This window comes from Centroberyx gerrardi, chromosome 5, assembly GCF_048128805.1.
Source record: "Centroberyx gerrardi isolate f3 chromosome 5, fCenGer3.hap1.cur.20231027, whole genome shotgun sequence".
Taxonomy (NCBI): Eukaryota; Metazoa; Chordata; class Actinopteri; order Beryciformes; family Berycidae; genus Centroberyx; species Centroberyx gerrardi.
Window position 1 is genome coordinate 7635539 of NC_136001.1, and position 16454 is coordinate 7651992.

The window sequence follows — 16454 nt, forward strand, 5'->3', positions numbered from 1 at the left end:
AACTCTGGGATACATTACTGACTTTAAATGAAGAATTATTCGTATCTATATGCTGCTCTCTGCTGCAGTGGCAGCCATGAGGATGAGGATCAACATAGTTGTATCTAATGTAATGTAAGTGTAAGTGTGTTTGTAAAAGGTAAGGGTACGAGAGTGATAAGTGTATGTATAACTGTAAGTGAACGCAGGAGCAGTTGCACAGTGTGTTCATGAATCATAAAAGAAAAGAAAGGAGAAAAGAAAGACGAAAGAAAGGAGAAGAGAAACTGAGAGTTTTGGTGGTTACTGCGGTGAGAACTGTAAGGACTGTCAGAGAGGACAGTCAGAGAGAACAACCTGTATGTGTGGTAAGACTGAAACCACATATCTGCAGAAAGTAGGTTTTGCCGGAAAAAAGAAATGAGTCTTTATTGTCTCCTGACACCCACGTAAGTAAAAGAAAAATGGAAAAAAATGCAGCTGTGTGGCTATTCTGTGACAGCAGCAATACGCAGATGTCGCCATTGTAAAAGGCCCACTTTCTGCTGCTTGCTTGCTGAACTGAATTCCAGATCGTCTGGGAAAATCTGGGGGGTGAAAGTGACCGAATAGCGCTCCACTCTCTCCTCCCTCAACAACTACAGTCGAGGTGCACTTGAGCAAGGCACTGAACCCCTAACTGCTCTCCTAACCAGCTGGAGCCTCTCATTGGTTGACAATAGAGGACTGTGGTTGTAGTTGGCAGCTCCCAGGACTGAATGTGTGTGACTGTATGGACGTGAAGCAGGAACGGTGCTGAAGAGGAGCATGTGCACTCAGCAGAACCTTCCCCGCTTAAATAAAGTTGGCAGTCCAACTACCTTTAGTATTTGTATTATGTTATTATTAGACAGAAGGAAAGTAGCAAGGGAGACAGAATGGGGGTGCAACAGTATTTCCAGTGCATCTAGCAATCAGCTAACTCAATCAGTAGTCAGACAGTCAGTGGATGAAGATCTGTCCAGTTTGCCTGCTCCTCACATCCCTCCCCTCTTGCATACAACACTGAAGTAGCCTTCAAGGAAAAATCCCATGACCACCATCCTTTTGTCCTTTGTCTAAATCTGCACAAGATACACAAACTACTTCATCTCCATACCAGCTACTGTTTTCCCAAGCGGCCGTTGAAAAGTGCTGTTAGCTGAAAACAGTTGTGTTCATTGGACAGAGGCACTAAACTGAGTGATGCTTTGCATGTAAATCCGGCCTGTAGTGTTCAGTATGATATATGCCCTCCATTCCCCAGGCGCGCACACACACACACACACACACATAGGTTTGCTGCTAGTCTGTCTTCCTGGCATATGAAATGCTTCAGAATGACCTAATCAGTTTTTAGCCAATCGGAGGAGTGGACATTAATCTGACCAGGAAATTGAACCGAGACAGTTCAATATCATTGGCTGTTAATCAATCCCAAAGGGGAAAACACATTTTCTCTCAAAGATAAACAGAATGGGTCCATTGACCTTTTAGCCACACTGCTGGTTTCATTTCAAAAACTTCTGGATTTATGTATCTATCACTATGAGAGCAAATAAAAAGTAAGAAAGACCCAACACAATGAAGCGTTTTGTTCCAAAATGATGTATCCACTCTTTGAAGAAAGTGATGTCTACTCTTACAAAATGATTGATAGCACAAAGTCAAAGTTATGGTACTTTGGTGCGATGATACTAAAGGTGAGTAGGTAACTCAAGTTCTTGGTTGACCAAATGATAAGACTTTAACTGACTGGATCCATTTTATTTTAAGACATGGACATAGAACATTCTGGAAATGAACTCTTCCTGTGAGTGCATGTTTGCCTATATCCACAGGTGTGCATGCATGTTCTTGCCGATGCATAATGTTCATGTATGTATCTGTACAATAATAAGACTTTGATTCCAAAAGGTGATATCCAGCAACTGAAAAATTTGCCATCTACTCTGACAAAATGGTTGCAGGCTAGAAAATACATCTCACTAGGGAATATTGTTGAAATTATTGGTCATCTTAACAAATGTGCTTTTCAACGTAACATTTTAGGTTAGATAATCAGTTTTCATTTTTGTTAATATTGAGCACCAGGTAATATTTTTGTTTTGGTGGTAGCCTATGAAAATGTGGGTGGGGAAATGAATAATGAATGCTCTCCCTTCCCATTGACTGCCACTTGGGGTGCCCTTGAGCAAGGCACTGAACCCCCAGTCAGACTGAGATCTGGATAAATAAATAAGTGCCATTTTGAAATGAAACCCTTCACATATATGAGTACAGTGTGTGTGTGTGTGTGTGTGTGTGATTCACCTGGCATGATGACGTCGGGGAAGCCCAGCTTGCGTGTGATGGCCACCCCTCTGCTAAAGATGAGAGGGTTCTCCCTGCGGACCTGCTCCATGTCGCCCCTCAGCAACTGCAGAGAGATGATCAGACCTGGAGGGATGGAGAGAGAGAGAAAGGTAGAAACAGATGGAGGGAGGGAGGGAGGGGAGAGAGACAGAGTTGTTGTGATGTTGGTGAATTTAAGCGTACTGTAGCGTTGCACTCATTGTACGCTCTTCTAATTAAAACCATAGGCTACATGTGTGAAATGTAAATATAAAATGTTGGGACCACAGGAGTTCACTGACTTTAACGTGGGGTCACATGGCACGAGAGACCAGTGATGTGAAGTGATGAGATGTGTGTGTCAGAGTGTGTATGTGTGTGTCTTTAGTAAGTGTATGTGTGTGTGCCTCCCCACTGACCCTCCCTCGATCTTAAATGTAGTAAAGAACATGAACACTTCCACTACTAGCTACTGTTACTACACTATGTTTTTGTGCTACGTAATTCACTGTTTGTCTCGTGCAGGGTAAATATGGGAAAGACAGAGAGCAAACACAAACACATGATACAGACACACCTACAGCAAGCAATCAGTTTAAAGGAATGTAGTATTATGACAGGTGAGTGACATTGTGTTAACAGGAAGAAAACACGCACTGCAACATGCTTTCTGGTCAGCTTGTTAGCTTGCTAACCGTAGTATCTGGTCAGCTAAACATCACTGTATTGTTTATATATTTAATTTGCACACTAGCTAACATTAAAAGCTAGCATTAGCAGTGGCTAGTAGTTGCACATCAGTTGCTTATTAGCCTGCTGGCTCGTTAGCTTGCTAACAGGTTTGTATTTAGTAAAGACAAGTTTACTAAATATGCAGGTTTACAGTAACCTAAATATCTACCGTAAAGGACTAATTCACTTTTACTGAATTTACCTATCCATACCACAACTATCTCTTTCAGCTATCTCTCTTCTTTTTTTTTAATTTCGCCCAGGCAATTTTCCACTGGACCTCCATGATAGCGGCAGAAAGAAAGACTACTTACTTACTTTTACACAAAAATCTTGCATGTTCCAAAAATCTAGTTCTCGTCACCCTGAATTTTTCATTATATTAGAAAGTAAGCAGTCAAAAATTAAGGGGGGGCTTAAGAGGGTCTCGAAACTTAATGTAAAATAAATGCACCCTCCTCCTCCATTAATAACTATCTTAAAGGATAACGCTGGTGTTTTTTTAATGCATTTCTTACCGTCAACAAATCCTATGAAAATAACAAAATCAACAATGCGTTTGCTCTACTCCCTTTACTTTCCGAGTTCCCACGTTCCCCTTTTAGCCGTCAAACCGGAAGTCATTGGCTCCAATTGTAAGCTAAAAACCGTTAAATACAGTTCACAAAGACATAGTTTCAATTTTAAAAATCGCTAACTGTTACCATGAAAAGTCAGGCTATTGTAGTTATTACCAAATCAAATTCAAGTGGGAACAAATTCTTCATTACGCCGGGGACTATTTTCAGTGCTATGGAACTACTTTCCTGAGATGGAAAACGTGTTTACGGTCAGCTTATTAAGTTGTTTGAGGAAAAAGTCGGCCGGGCCCGCTGCACCCGCAAAACCATTGCTGATTTTGTTATTTTCATAGGATTTGTTAACGGTAAGAAATGCATTAAAAACACCAGCGTTATCCTTTAACTAATGTTAAGGGGCTTTCGCATTAATTAAGGGGTTAATTACTGTAAATTAATGTTAATGTAATGTAATGTAAATGTAAGGTTATTTTAAGGGATTAGTGATAGATACCACTCTCAAAGTGCAAAGTTTTAGTTTGTTTGGGGTTTTTTGTACTTTAAGGATGACTTGAATGGTTGCACTGAGATCGGTAAGACAAATCTGTTCATGTAACTACTAATGTTTCCTCTCTACCTATATAAATTTGTATTATCTGTTTGCCCCTCCACTTCCCATTCCCCAATCTTGTATTGTATTTTGTTGTGTTGTTTTGTATTGTATTTATGTGTTTATGCAATGTCACTGGAAAAAAAAAAAAAGGAACTAAAATTTGATGTATGCAGTCACACAGCTACACATCTACACACACACATACTGTACACTAATGTTTTGATTTGACAGCGTGACAGGCTAATAAATCACACAAACACACACACACACTCTCTCCCTGCCCTACCATAGTTGGTGCTGGGAGCGGTATATTTGGTACTGGACTTGCGGATGATGTTGTCATGGATCTGGTACCATTCATTCTCATTGTTACACCTGGAGAAGAGCAAAAAAACAGGACAGAGACAACAGTTAAGAGACAGGATACGGGATATACGTATATGGCATTACATTTGGGGCAGCAGGGGGTTTAAGTCCCTGCTGAAGTGTCCTGGAGCGAGACACCGACTCCCTAGGGGGGCTGTTCTGTAGCTGACACTGACCTCTGACCTCAATGTCGAGGGGGGCAAGAAAACAAGAGAACTTCCCTATGGGGATCAATAAAGTATCACATTACTATTATTCTATTAGTATTTTCATCAAATGAGGTCAGTTTTTGTAGGTTTTCAAGGTGTTTAAGGTACGCTTGAATAGTTTCATTACAGTTTCTTTCTCAAGACTTTTTTTCTCTCATAGCATCATACTCATAAGATCCTATGTGTCAAACCCCACCCATCTGGTACTCCCAGCAGGTTGAAACAAACACTAAGGATTACTTGCAAACACCATGACTCAGGTCTGATTTAGAGGGAAGCATTTTTTGTGATCGATATTTGATATAAAAAGGCAGTATGAAATATGGGTGAGACTGGGCTAAACATTTGACTTGGTTTTCTTTTACTGTAACTCCACACCAGTAGATTTTATGGAAATATTAAGTGGAAAAACTCCCCACCTAGACCAACCCCCTTATTTTATTTGAAGAAATTACATAGGACTGAGTACAGCTAAAGGTTGGTTCATGCTTCATGCAGAAACGCACGCAACAGAGTGCGTGAGGTCCAAATGACCAGAACTACCGGCCAGAACTACTGTTCGATTCGTTATTTCTTCTTGTTGAGGGACATGGAAAGCTGAATTTTCTGACAGTCAGTTTTCAGGAGTTTTCAGGCGTCGTCATGAGAAGTGTGAGAAGCCTGCACACCAAGGTACACACACATCTAGCCACGCATGAAGCATGAACCAGACATAAGAGTTCAGCTAAGGTTACTGTAAGGCATCAGCCTACACACACACACACACACACACACACACACACACACACACACACACACACACACAGTCAGAGTTACATCATGGTGTGATTGTGAGCACTACAGGGCTCCTGCAGGCAAGTCTTCAGAAGTCTCAGCCGAGGGGGATTCATGCCTCATGTCTGCCGACACCATAGACTGTGTGTGTGTGTGTGTGTGTGTGTGTGTGTGTGTGTAAGAGTGCATGTCTTACAGTATGTGTATGGCGGGGATTGTGTGGTGTGTCTGTGTATGGGGTGTGTACGAAAGAGAGAGTCTGAGTGTGTGTCTGTGTGTGTTTTTTATGTGCACAGGGGCGACACTGAACTAGCTGGCTGTCTGTAGCTTACTGCAATTCAATTCAATTCAATGAGCTTTATTATGATGTCTTTACTATTATTCTAAAATGTGGAAAATAGTAAAAACAAAGAAAAATGTGGTGTCTCCAAACTTTTGACTGGTAGTGTATGTAAAATTACTGCTTTCAAAAAATACTCAAAAAAGTACAATTACATAAAAAAAACGACTCAATTCCAGTAACAGGAGTAATTGTAGGTAGAGTTTTAGTTACTTCCACCCTTGAAAGTAATTCATTGGAAACTGCAATGGTGTGTGTGTTTATGTGTGTGTGTGTGTGTTGCCACTCACGTATAGACTTTGAGGACAAAGTCTTTCTCCTCCTTGAGCTCTGAGATGGTCTGCAGCACATCGCTCATGGCCAGGACAGCACAGCCGTACGGCCGGCGGTACTGAACGTGTGGCGGACCCTTCTTACTGTCATTCAGCAGCATGCGACCTGCAGAGGAACAACAAGAAAAAACAGCTATAAAGTCTGCCATACTGGACACACGGAGGATGCTTTTTGCGATCATTCAGCAGCAGACGAACACACATTCCAGCAGTTTCTGCGTCACTGAATTCTGAGTGTGTAATAAATAAATACAAATACATAAAGAGGAGAGGATTTAAAAAGCTGAAACCGTAATGGGATATTTTTGGCAGAAAGCAGTAAGGTAGGGCATGTTGTTCAGACTGCATGATGGGGGATGAGGAGGATGAATCACAAATGAATCACTTTATTCTATTCTATTCTATTCTATGAAGAGAGGATAACGATGAGAAAAACAAGCTTCATCTCTTCTCTGCTATTCTATTATAAATGTCTCCACAGTTTGTGTGATCTAATATTAAAGATTGCATACTGTATGTTATGTGTCTTAGTAACTACAGTCTTACCAGTTCTGATGACCTGGGAGACGATGTAGAGATCTCTCTTCATGTCCTTGTTGCTCAGGTCCTGCAGAGTCAAACAGAAAGAAAATCAAAATCAAATAACTGGAAATTACCATATTTACCTCCGCCAAGGAGGTTATGTATTCGGTGCCGTTTGTTTGTTTGTGTGTTTGTCTGTTTGTCAGCAGGATTACGGAAAAACTACTGGCCCGATTTTCGTGAAACTTTGTGGAAGGGTGTAGCATGGGCCAAGGAAGAACCCATTACATTTTGGAGCGGATCCGTATATTGGTTGCACTTGCACATTTGCATATCATAGAAGACTGGACTATTGGCCTTGGCGGAGGTCTGCGCTCTCCGAGTGCCCTTCTAGTTGCTTGGTGAAATGAATAAATGTGTCGAGGACAGCCAGTGAAACTGCAGAGGACCAACCTCTGAGGTGTTATTCTGTTTTATAGTCATAACTTGTTATAAATGTTGACGGTTGATGTTTATTTCATGTGCTTTGTTTCATGCTTTGGCAGTGTTTACTGATGTTAAACCATGCCAATAAAACTCTGAATTGAATTGAAAAGGCTTGGGTTACAGAAAATAGCAGTTCAAATACATTATTGATGTTATTTCTGCTCTGTTGAATGAAAGAAAGATCAGTGAAACAGAAGAGACGGTAAAATAGGAAGAGATAGTCAAACATCAGGATTCAAATTCAAACCTTAGCCTGCGGGATTTCCCCCTAAAATACAAGTTTTTAAAAAAATATCTGCCCCCAGCACCGAAACAGCAAAGTCTGAGTCACACTAACTGATGTTATCACGGGTGTCATGTCATGTACGGCCATTTTTTTTAAATCAAGAAAAGACACACTTTTACTTCCAGAATGACTGAAAAACTTGACTCTTTATGTTTCCTGTATTGTTATCTCGTCTCTTAACCTTGTGAAGCGCTTTGTAAAAGTGTCTTGTGTTTAAGACCTAGGTGGTGTTCCCCATGACTGCTGAAGCACTTGCACTACATGCCATTTGGTGGAGCTTTTATCCAAAGAGCCTCACAGTACAGTAACCTAAGTGAATTGTATTTTTAGCAGGGCTGGTCTTTGTTGGAATCGCACCTCTAACCCTGGCGGTGTTAGTGCCTTGCTCTGCCTATTGAGCTACACTGAACCACATTACTGCAACAACAGCCATATTATATCACTTGGCCTGGTTCTACAAGGGAGCAATAGGGGGCATTACATCCTCACTTTTATATTCCCTCTCTCAGCCTTCCATCCTCCTCCAATGCACTGTCTCTGTTCCTTGCCCTGGTTTTAACTGCATTAACCACATGCATTCTGAGCATGTGTTTTTCACGTGTGTGTGTGTGTGTATATGCATTGTTATGTGTGTGTGTGTCTTACCGTGAAGAGGGCACACAGCCTGTCCACCTTCTCTGGGTTCTTTGGGCCTCCGTTCTTGTTCAGTCTCACCATGAACTTCTCACTAAAAAAAAACACCAACAGAGCAAAACAAAATATAAAAATTCACCGTCAGACTTGGAGTTGTCAGTTGTGTTGTACGTTATATTTCCTCAGTGCGCCTCCTCAGTCATTTACATTCACATTTTAGGCATTTGGGCCAGCAGGGTGGCCTAGTGGTGAGACAGACCGCCCCGTCCTTCATGGTCAGGAAACTACGCGACCCAAGGTACTACCAAAGTTCAACATCACCTGCTTCACATGCATACAGTTATACAAAGTCACACCAGCAAGCTTCCCAGTGCAACCACAGTGTCCTGCTGTGGGCCACTGAGCAGCTCCACTGCAGCAATTTGGGGTAAAGTGCCTTGCTCAAGAGTTTGGGAGGGAGGGGAGAGTGTTTCACTTTCAGTTTTCCCAAACAGATTTAGACTGGTCAGGTATTAGAAACTGTCAACCCTCCAGTTTCTAGCCTGCTTCTTGCAATTAGAATGATTGTGTACTTTCCCGTAGGTTAACATTGGTGCATACACTGGAATAAAGCCATTTTAAAATAAGTTTGATTTAAAATGATCCTATGTATGAATTTGTTTCCAATGCCTTTGCCTTTCCATCAAGGCAAAGGGTGGCTACTGTAAAGAATCTAAAATATAAGATAGTTTTGATTTGTTTTTGATGTCTTTACTATTATTCTAAAACGTGGAAAATGTTAAAAATAAAGAAAAATGTGGCGTGTCCAAACTTTTGACTGGTAGTGTATATACAGTATATACAGTATACCGTAAAACTACTACAGTATACCGTAAAAGCCGAGTCCCTTTTACTGGCCGGGTGTGGCTACACGTTTTGACAAATAAAGGCCAGTCTCAATTAGAAGCCAGTTGCCATTGACGCTGAGAAGCAGTTTTTTTTTTTTTTACTTGCATTCAAACGTCAGTCACATTTGCTGATCGCCATGGCGGCACAGTAGGTAGGTAGGCTACCGGTATTTTGATATTTTGAAGTTTTACGGTATGCAGAATTCATTTCCAAAAAACTACATCATTCACTACCTGAAGTTCATCTTTAAGCATCTCTAAAATATGGAGCATCTTGTCTGTAAAAGTGTAATAATTTCATCAACCAGTGACTTTAGCAACCTCCTATCCTTGACAAAGTACCACAATTTGTTTCAATTTTGTGATATCAAATCATTTTGTAGTAGTGGGTGCCACTTTTGTTCAATGGTGGATAATCTCAGTTTGTAACACAGCTGTTTATACAGTATATTCAGTATAATCAGCACGTACTCACAGACAATAGAAACAAATCTTGGGTTATTGCTCAAGTTTACAGAATTCCCTGTGAACAGCAGCAGTAAGGACTAATCCCGACAATACACAGTATGTCCAACTGTTTAGTAAGTAAACAATTCATTCTAATCCCCTGGAGATGCACAGGCCCAAACAAACAAATAAAACAAAAGAGAATAAATATGTATTTTTCCCCAAACAAGGGAGAGAGTGTGACTGTAGGTGGGTGAGGGGGAGGAAGGTGGGGGGAAGGGTTGCGGAGAAAGAGAGAGTTATAGTTGTGGCTTTGTTACTCAGTCTTAGCTCCTGCTTTATTGTTGCTGCTCGTTTTTCTTCAGCCACAGAGTGAGTCACAGAGGGGGAGAGAGAGAGAGAGAGAGAGAGAGAGGGAGAGAGAGAGAGACAGAGAGACAGAGAGAGAGGGAGAGAGAGAGAGACAGAGAGGACACTGTGTGCTAAAATAAGAAAGTACACAAACAAATACACACATGCTGACACACACACACATGCACGCCCACACCCACCCAACACTCACACACACACACACACACACACACACACCCCATCCAAGGTAACGTATCTATCTATCACTACGCGGCTACATGCACGCAAACATACAACACGAATACATGCAAGCAAACCCATATTCATGTATACACACACATGCAGACACATGGCCCAATGCATGGACACACATGCACACACAAGTGCATACTCACACACACACACACGCACACACAAAACCACAGCTGAATCATTTATTTATGTCTACATCAATATGAAGGAGAGGATATAAACAATGCAGATGCAATCAGAAAATTTCCAGGACCTGCCTGATACAAATGTGATCGCAGTGCTCATACACACACACACACACGCACAGACTCTAGCATGCATGCGTGGATACACACATGCACCTGGACACACGGACACACACTCATACCGATGGATAAATGCATGGATGCACACACAGTCACGTGCACACACGGCATACACAGAGGTGCACAAACAGGCAGAGAGGCTTGCACACACACACACACACACACACACACACACACACATTCTGCAAATGCATATGAGGCAATAATTTCCACACCATTGGCATTCATCCTCTAAATGTACCACATCTGCAGGGAGCCTCAGCTGAGATGAGGCCAGAAAAACAGAGTGTGACCACGCACTTTTCAACCTTTATTTATCCAGGGAAATTTGACCACACACTGCTTCACATTCATGCAGTTATTAAAATTCACACATGGGAGCTGCCCAGTCCGACCACAGTCTTCTACTATCTACTAAATGCAATGCTTATTGTTGAGAGAGGGAGGAACATTTCTCATTCACTTTTCCTGGCAGATTTTCCAGCCGATCTGGGGATTCAAACCAACAACCTTCCAGTCACAGGCTTGCTTCTGTAACGACACACAGGAGGATGCAGGAGGATTCACCTCTCTTAACTATTAGATCCGGTTCAGTGGAGATATTTCAGCTCAACCTTGATCGACAATAACCGGCTGACTTTCTTCATTGAGCTGCATCAGACCCAAAGATGCTGCAGAAAACATTCCATCTACATTTCTATTTCTATTTCTATTTAAGGCATTTAGCTTATCCAAAGCAACCAGCAAGATAGCGGAATCAGCTTCACTGCAATGACCGCAAACAACCAACAACCATCATTACAAACAACCAACAGCAAGAATTCCAGATGACAATATTCCTGTGATCACAGAATGATAATGCAAGACAGAAGTTCTTGGGAAAGAGATAAAAATGAAAGCTGAAGAGACAGGTAGGGTTTTTTATTTTTTTTGATGAGAGCTAAAATCATTGTAAGAAGAAGAAGAGAAGCGGATGTGATTCAGTGGGGAGAGGCTGACGTGAGATACATCTTGAAGAGTTTTCAGGCAGTGATGGAAGATGGGGAGTCGCTCTGCTGTTCTGACTGGAGTGGGAAGGTCATTCTGCCACTGGGAGGAAAAGACCAGGTTGATGGAAGGAAGGTAGAGCTAAGCGACTGCAGCAGAATGCAGTGTGTGTTCCTCATGTAATTCTCCCTTATTAGCATTGTTAAAACAAGTTCAAACTTAGCGTAACTAGCTTAGCGCTAATTACATGTTTGCCAGCTTTATTGCGTGATTACTTTTTCCAGTAACGAGTAGTGTACGGGATTACAATTTAAAATTCTGTAATTACAGTTACTAATCCCAGTAATGCTCCGTTACTGCGTTACATCAACCTGAACCCCCCTTCAACCTTTTCTTTTTTTCTCTCCTTTCAAATTGTTTTTTTTTACATTTTTTTTTTTTTTTTAAATCCCTGTTTTTTCATCATATGTATCTTAAGGACATGCAGCAGGTTTACGTCGGCTATTAGCTAAAAAAGCAAAACAAAAGATGGAGGGTGAGGGAGAGATGCAGACTTTCAGCAGCTGGAAGTTTTCCCATTACTTTGAATTTATCTCAGTTAAGGATGCAAAGAACATTATCGTCCGGTGTAAACTTTGTGTGGGCAGCAAAACATTTTCCACAAAGAAAAACAACATGCAATTGAACAAAGCATCTAATACGCAACACAGCAATGTGAAACTCAGGGAAAAACAAGGAGTCTCTACTGCCAATGAAATGCAAAGTAATGGAACCAGATATGTAACTAATTACTCCTGTTGAGTGATTAGTAAAGTAATGTGATTACCTTTTTAAATCATTGATGATTAAAGAGTAATTGATTACATTTGCCCAACACTTATCGATACAGTAACGCTACATCCAACAAAGGATTAAGCCCACGTATAACAAAGTCCAACAAACAATATGAAAAACCTAAAAAAAAACAATCTAATGTTGTAAAATGAGACGACTTAACTTAGAAGGAAACCACTTGAAATGAATCTTGTACTAGCTAGCAAAACACTACCCCAAGTAATTTGAATTGAAGATAAATGTGAAATGGAAACAATTTTCCAGTGCAACTGCAGTGAAAAACAGCGTCAGCAGGAGCAGGAGCTTACGGGCCATCAGCTGGTCTATGAAGGTTGCTATTACAGGTATTTCTGACACGGCAGTTCAACAAGGACCTAATGAAAATCCTACAGTCTTTTAAGGACATCAGCACGTGTAAAAAAGCATGAATTCTCACCAAACCTACTCAGGATGAATAACGGCAAAAAAAACAAACATGAGACTTGCTGAGACCAACAGGCAATCGTTTGCTGGTCCCTGAAGTGGGTGAATGTCTTTACTGTTGTGTGCCTCTACTCTGTCTACTCTGTGGGGAGTCTGGGAGGAGGAGAGAGGAGACATAAGGAGAGATCTGACGAAGGTTTCAGCTCCTTCACAAACTCCCAGAGGAGACGCATGAAGGGCTTTTGGGAGAGAGAGAGAAAGAAGAGGTAAAAGAAAGAGACATCACACGCTCAGATCCATCCACATTACATAACTGTGCCTCAATCTGTCTCTTTCACTCCAGAGGGATCGTAGTGACAGAGCTGCTCTGGAGGCAGACATAATCTCATTGGTTGAGTTAAACTTCAATGGGCGGAGCCAAAGAACCATAGTCATTTTTCAGAGCTATCTGCCAGACCTGAATGGCAAAGAAGGAACTCTGCTCAAAACAGAGTTGTGGACTCGAGTCACATGACTTGGACTCGAGTCAGACTCGAGTCACAAATTTGATGACTTTAGACTCGATTTGACAAAATCAAAAAAGACTTGCAGCTCGACTTGGACTTTAACACCAATGACTCGTGACTTCACTTGGACTTGAGCCTTTTGACTTGAAAAGACTTGATACCTTCTCCCAAACCCAAAGATTAAAAAGTATGTTATTTAAAAAGTGTGCCACGAATCAATTCATTTCCCTTCATTTCCTGAATCAACTAACGTTAACGCTGTTCATTCCCAGCAAGTCGACACTTCATTTCCCAGATCCACTTTGTTTGAACCAATCTGACAGCATCCAATCAAGTTGCAGGAGAGAACCATGAAGAAGTAACGTTATGTTACTGAGCGCCAGTTAGAAAAAATGATACCAAAGATAATTTCGTTCGCGTACAAAAACTACGCGGTGGTCAACCAAAAACTAATTGCAGTATGCAAAACATGCGGGTCGAAAATTACAGACGGAGATGCAACAACTTCCAACTTCGTTCGACATTTGATACTGCACAAAGAACGGTAAGTCGAGGCTAATATATTAACGTAATTAGCGAGCCAATGCTTAGCTAACGTTACAGCTATCCCCCCCCCCCCCCCCCCCATAACACAGGCTCCGTGTCGGCCATTGTACAGCAATGATCTGTTTAAACAGACGAGACTGTTGTGGGTTCCCTCCCCGACTCGTACTTTGATGTTCACCCGAAACGAGATGACAAATCGGCTTCTAAAAAAGCATTCATGATTTGTGAAAATTTAATATATTATTACTCTGTTGTTACAATGGCATTACATTTGGTGAAGAGCGCATTATGACTTGTTTAGGACTCGAAACTCAAAGTTTAGGACTTGGGACTTGACTTGGGACTTGTCAGTCTTGACTTGGGACTTGACTTGGGACTTGCCTGTCTTGACTTGGGACTTGACTTGGGACTTGAGTGCAAAGACTTGAGACTTACTTGTGACTTGCAAAACAATGACTTGGTCCCACCTCTGGCTCAAAATATAAATAAAAACCTAAGGGGCATCCATGACCAAGACATTCATGATGTTGGAAGGTCAGCAGCTAGCTAACTAGCTTACCTAGATAGCTATAGGCTAGTATGGCTAGTTTGAACTTGGAAGGTCAGCTAGCTAACTAGCTAACCTAGATAACTTAGCATGGATGGGATGATATGTTTATCTCACGATACGATTCGATGCAGGATATGGGGTTCACGATTCAATACAATATGATAAATAAAAGTTCAAAGGCAACAAAGTCTGACTGTGCAGAATTATGTTTATTTCAGAGCCACAAATCTTTCTAGCGATGGCATTGGCTTGCTAGAATGTAAACAACAATTTATATATGTCATTACAAATACGTATTGTCACATTTTGTATTGCGATGTATTGAATTTCAATATATCGTCCCATCTCTATAAATTAGTGTGGTTGAATTGCTTCTTTTTTCAGTTAGTATTGAGAGCACTAGGCTTCATAATATTAGCTTCCTTCTCTCTTACCCCTCGCCTTTTTCATTGGACTTCAGTCTAACAAAAAACTGTGGTTCTTTCAATCTGCAACATACACACACACAACCCTCTCTCTTAGTGTTTGTGTTCTCATCTTTTGTCTTTTTTCTCTCTCCCCTTCTGTTCACCTCCTCTCTTCACAAGTCTTCATGTTTCTCCTCTCCTCTCCTCTATTAATGCCTCCTGACATCGGAGCGTCTCAGAGGAGCAGGTCTTGTCATTAGACTCTAATGCTGAGTCAGACTAGATGCTGACAACAGGCTGCCAAGGTCAACTGTATTTGTGGTGTGTGTGTGTGTGTGTGTGTGTGTGTGTGTGTGTGTGTGTGTAGTGAGGAGAGAGCCTCTGGCTGCTTTGCACTGGAGAGACACAGAGTGAGAGAAAGAAGAAGGAGTGAAAGAGAGCGAAAGAGCGAGAGGAAAGCAATGTGTCGAACCCCTCTCTGCCTCCTGTAGAGACTCATTACCTGTTGCACTCTCTCTCTCCATCTTTCTCTCTCTCTTTCTCACTCACACACACACACACACACACACACAAACACACACTGCCCACTTAAACACAAGGCATCCCTTCTCCTTTCTGCTAAAGATCAACAATTGTGTGTAATGTAATGTATGGGTGTAATCACTTTGACACACGCTGAATGTGTGTGTGCATAACCTCCAACACACACACACACACACATTGTACCATCACAGCTGGCCTACATCAACCTCATTATTCCCATTAGCAATTCCTTGGGGGGGGGGGGGGACTATGTATTATTCACAGCAGCTGTGTGGCCATTTGCCTCTATTTGTTCTACATTATGAAGGCAATGTATCAGGTATGAGAGAGAGAAAGAAAGAGAGAGGGAGAAAGAGAGAGAGAGAGAAAGTGTGTGTGTGAGAGAGAAAGAGAGAGAGAGAGAGAAAGAGATTGTGATAACCAACTAATTCATCATTTCAACATGGTTTGAATGTATAAACTGTTTTGCAAACGTGTGTGTGTGTGTGTGTGTGTGTTTGCCTACCTGATAGTCTTCCCCTCTCTCAGGTCATACAGAGAGAAGAATATGTCTGTGTCTTCTCCTATAGTGTTGTAGGTGAAGCTCTTCAGGTTGACCAGCAGGTGGTGCGGTACTGGAACTCTGCACGGCTCCCCGTGACGCTGCCGCGAGCTGTCGCCCTGGAAACACACGCCAAAAACACGCATGGTGGGAAAATGGATGACTTAAAGTGGACCTCACACCCTCTTAACAGTGCTACATGTAGCATTTTAACAGCAATAAGTAATTACCACATTAACGAATTAATGTAAGCCAACGAGACTTTGCCAAGAAGATTGTGAGCCTCTACTCTGCATCCTCCATTGTTTCTCCACCTGGTGGATCTGGAGGGAAATCTGCTGGATCGCTTTACGGCACAAAACAGGAAGAGGTTCTGTTCTTCCAGAGCAAACGGAGCTAAAGCTTTCAGAGTTTCTGGCAGCAGATGGTGGAAGGAGGGAAAGGAAGATGGAAGAATCACTTGACATGTCTATCCTCTTCAGTGAAGCCAAAGAATAAAACTTTGACCGAAGCACAACATCCTCTTTGTGTCAGGAAGCAACAGGGTTTATGGGAAATGTGGTCTGAATTTTGACAGCAGCACTAATAACAGGTGTGAGACAGAGGCCACCATCATCTCCACCACGGTTTCATTTATACCTAGGAATCAAAATTAATTTGATAATGATATATCGATGTTTAACAACACTACATG

The 16454-nt window shown here is 41.6% G+C and overlaps 1 protein-coding gene across 1 annotated transcript in view; it reads right to left on the reverse strand.

Moving 5' to 3' along the window:
* The window catches only part of LOC139920067 (dedicator of cytokinesis protein 3-like), a 162550-nt gene that overhangs the window by 55906 nt on the left and 90190 nt on the right, over nt 1-16454 (reverse strand). Inside the window, exons 9-14 of the mRNA XM_071909971.2 lie at nt 15725-15879; nt 8194-8275; nt 6801-6861; nt 6213-6360; nt 4520-4608; nt 2311-2436 (exon numbers count right to left, since the gene is read on the reverse strand). Of these exons, the coding sequence (XP_071766072.2) occupies nt 2311-2436; nt 4520-4608; nt 6213-6360; nt 6801-6861; nt 8194-8275; nt 15725-15879 (661 nt within the window). The remainder of the gene's footprint in view (nt 1-2310; nt 2437-4519; nt 4609-6212; nt 6361-6800; nt 6862-8193; nt 8276-15724; nt 15880-16454) is intronic.